The 3,665-nt window shown below is 38.2% G+C and overlaps 1 protein-coding gene across 1 annotated transcript; it reads left to right on the forward strand.

Moving 5' to 3' along the window:
- Nucleotides 1-2,119: 2,119 nt before the first annotated feature.
- On the forward strand, nucleotides 2,120-3,327 carry SARC_11536 (hypothetical protein). Its single transcript, XM_014294377.1, has one exon. The coding sequence runs from the start codon at nucleotides 2,334-2,336 to the stop codon at nucleotides 3,246-3,248; it is 915 nt and encodes a 304-aa protein (XP_014149852.1). The 5' UTR covers nucleotides 2,120-2,333; the 3' UTR covers nucleotides 3,249-3,327.
- The last annotated feature ends 338 nt before the right edge of the window (nucleotides 3,328-3,665 follow it).

Below are 3,665 nucleotides of genomic sequence, written 5' to 3' on the forward strand. Positions count from 1 at the left end.
ATATATAATATATATATATATATATATATATATATATATATACGGAAAACTGCAAGTTCGGATACAGCCGCCTGCATTTTTTTTTTGTTGCAGTGCTAACCTGATCAGTATATATGCAAAACCAGTGCACTCAATTTTACCAAAAAGGAGACGCACTGGGATAACTATTAAGTTCGGTTTGACAGCACACTTTCTTTCCTACAGTGGAATCCTCATACATACATATGATGATCTGTTACCCTGTGTCCCGTCAACGTATCCTTCTTTGTTATCTGATGTTATAACCAGACGGACGAGAGTGTACAGAGAGTCGCTATTTTGATAAAACTTGAAACAGTAAACTCGGCGGTCAGCTGGTTAGCTTACCCACAGAAGTACAGAAAGCTCACATAGTGTGAGTCCATGCCACTATGGGGCTATTTAAAAAGCCAAATTTGCTACTGTGGTGTGTCCGTTATCGGTTATTGAGTGTGTGGGTTTTGTGCCACACATGTGTGTGGCAGCGTGAGTCATGGGTAATCGTCTGACGGCTGACAGAGCGACGGGTTACCAGACTTGCAGACAGTGTGTGATGGTGTGAAGAATTTGTGCAAACAGATTACTTAGCTAATATAAATCATACTGAGAAAAAGCGATGTTTCTACAATTATTTATTCTACAGTCAATTTACCGGGGATTTCAGTCATGCAATCGACTGGGATTGCGTTCACGCACTGCATGCAATGGTGTGTGATGGTGTGAAAATTTGGTACAAACACGGTGCGGTCGTATCAAAGGGTTGGTATGACCTTATAGACAATCACTATTCACACAGATCAAGGCCCTATACCTTTTTAAGTTTTTTATGGATTATATATTTTCTAACAAAAAAGGAAAAAAAAGAAGACCTCTAATAATAAGGCTCTATGATATGATGTTTTTAATTATTTATAAACTGTGCTTTAAAAAAAATAATGTATTTAGTTTACTCGACGGTAGAAAAACGAGGGCTTCAGGCCTTCAGCCTCCACATTGACACATAGAGTGTTAAAACAGGCCAGTGCGATCAAAGTACAAATGCCCGCTAGCACCTCCAATTTATTTTATTTTTACAACGGTTATTTAAACCGATACTGTAATGTACATCTTTTTAAAAATAATTTAACATATTGCAAAATTTACAAAAGAAAAGACTGGTTATTTAAAAATAATAATATATATTAATAAAGATTTTCAAGCGCAGATTTGAAAAATAAATATACGTAAAAACGTATTTTACTTGTCCCAAATATAAGCATATTTTCAAAACCTTTATATTTCAAAAAAAAAGTTAAAGGTTTTTTAAAGCGTTTATACAATAGACTGTGACCCCACTACTTTATGAGGTTAGCGATAGAAGAGCCTGAGGGCAGGGGCCAGGGGGTTGCTTTGCCTCTTGTGTTTCGAATTACGATGCATTCTATAGTGGTTTCGGTTGATTCAAATAGAAAAACAACAACAAAAAGGATAGAGTTTATTTCCATTACTATTTACACATGTCACAATCTGTGTGTGTTTTTCAATTTAGGAGACTATAATTTATTCAAAACAAAAAGATCATTACATAGTTCTAAGTTCAGACAGACAGACACTCCAGAGTCCAGAGTTCAGACTTCAGAGTCGTGAGTCTCGAGTCTCGACTCTCGAATTTGAAGAAAAAACAACAGTTATAAATAAACATAGGCGTTTGTTTTTAAAAAATAATAATGGGTATATAACATAATTAGTTACAATACAAACATATGTACTCTAAAATATTATATATATATATGAGACTAAAAGGGTCCACGAGAAGTCCTAAACCAAAACCAAAGAGTAGCGATGTCTCATTCATTTTAAAAGTTTTTTTCTCAGAAATTTCTGTGCAATTTATTAAGAAAAAAACCCTCCATCATGTCACCGTTGGAAACTTGGAATCTGTGTCAGTTCCTGACTTTCATAACAAGTATTATGTTTAAAAAAACCCCCCAAGTTCCCGCTTCTTGTAAATAAGCTGCAACTTTGGAAACCAGCAACTTCAAGCCTGTAGTAGTTGTTGTATGTATTTTTTTTATAGAGTGCTCTTTCTTTTCGAATTGTAGTTTATAAAAAAACAAATGCTGCCACACACAAAACCACAGTCACACAATCAAAAACAGTCATCAAACACTACATAGTATAGAACTATAGATATCAGAACAAAATAGTTGCAAAATAAGCTACTTTTATTTAGATATAAAAGACGAATAAATGAACAATAATATAGAATGTTTACAACAGTGAATATCATTACATACATACATACCGACAACCGTCCATAGACTAAAAAAGTTAAAATGAACACTGTAGTCGTGACTGGTGCCAATGTGGGGTTGGGCCTCGAAACTTGTCGACAGCTTGCCGAGGAGCCCGAGGTAAAGAAGGTAATACTAGCATGCAGAAGCGAGACTAAGGCAAAAGACGCCATCGCACTGCTGGTAGGTATAACAAAGAAGACTTCAGACTTTTTTGATGTGCTGATCCTGGATACTTCAGATGTCGAATCTTGTAAGGCCGCCGCGCAGAAGTTAGCGTCAGAGAAAGTGAACGGTGTGGTGCTGAATGCCGGAGGTGCCGTAAGGGGAAGGGGTAGCACTGGCGTTCCGGTGATGCACCTGGCGAATACAATTGGACACGCTGTATTTGTTGAAGAATTGATTGCCAACGGTCAGAACCTAGTTGTTGTATACTCAGGCAGTGAAGCAGCGCGTGGGGTTTATAGCGTAATGGGGACCGAATTCAAGGAACCATACAAAGCAGACGTATACAGTCACCTCACAGGAGAAAGCCCACTGGAGAAAGACGCCAACGCCGCCTATGCATATACTAAGGCAATCGCTGCGTTGTATATATCTTCACTTGCGAGAAAGCACCCTGAGCTTCACATTGTGACAGCCAGTCCAGGTATGACTTCCGGCACTAATCTCGGCAGTTTACATCCAACTCTGAAGGTTGTGGCCCAGAACGTGTTCCTGCCACTGTTGAGACTATTTGGCTATTCACACCCCGTTGACGAAGGTGCTCTCAGGTACATAAACGCCTTATTCAAGCGAGGTAATGCGAATGTGGCCTCTGGTACGTTTTTGGCATCCAAGCAGCACCAGACGACCGGCCTTGTGGAGGATCAATCCACATTCGCTCTGCAGTTTGGCGATAAGAAGTTGCAAGATGATGCCTTCGATGCTGTCCACGAGGTAATACAGACATTGTAAGAAATGCATGACTTTATACCGAGAAACAGTATATCTCAGGTGTGTAAATAGTGAAAATAAAAAACATATGATTGTGTAAGAGAGTATTTGGACGATGAGTTGCAATTGGAAATCAAACCAATCGTGGGCATTGCTACTCACCGCGCATTTGTCTATCGGTTCATTTAGATGCCCTTATGTATACACACGAACAAACAAAAGTTGGCAAATAACAATATATAATATACATTGTTAAGTAAAATTGCAATGATTATGTACACACATCGGCAAACTTCGATTGAAAAACAACAATATATCATTCAATGATATATATATATATACACACAAACACACATACACACACACACACACACAACACACACACAAACACACAGACACACACACAGACACACACACAAACACACACACACACATATA

The sequence above is a fragment of the Sphaeroforma arctica genome (genome assembly GCF_001186125.1).
Source record: "Sphaeroforma arctica JP610 unplaced genomic scaffold supercont1.1740, whole genome shotgun sequence".
Taxonomy (NCBI): Eukaryota; class Ichthyosporea; order Ichthyophonida; genus Sphaeroforma; species Sphaeroforma arctica.

Excerpts from the sequence above, each read along its gene's own strand:
- SARC_11536 (XM_014294377.1), top strand. The coding sequence starts at position 2,334 with ATGAACACTGTAGTCGTGACTGGTGCCAATGTGGGGTTGGGCCTCGAA.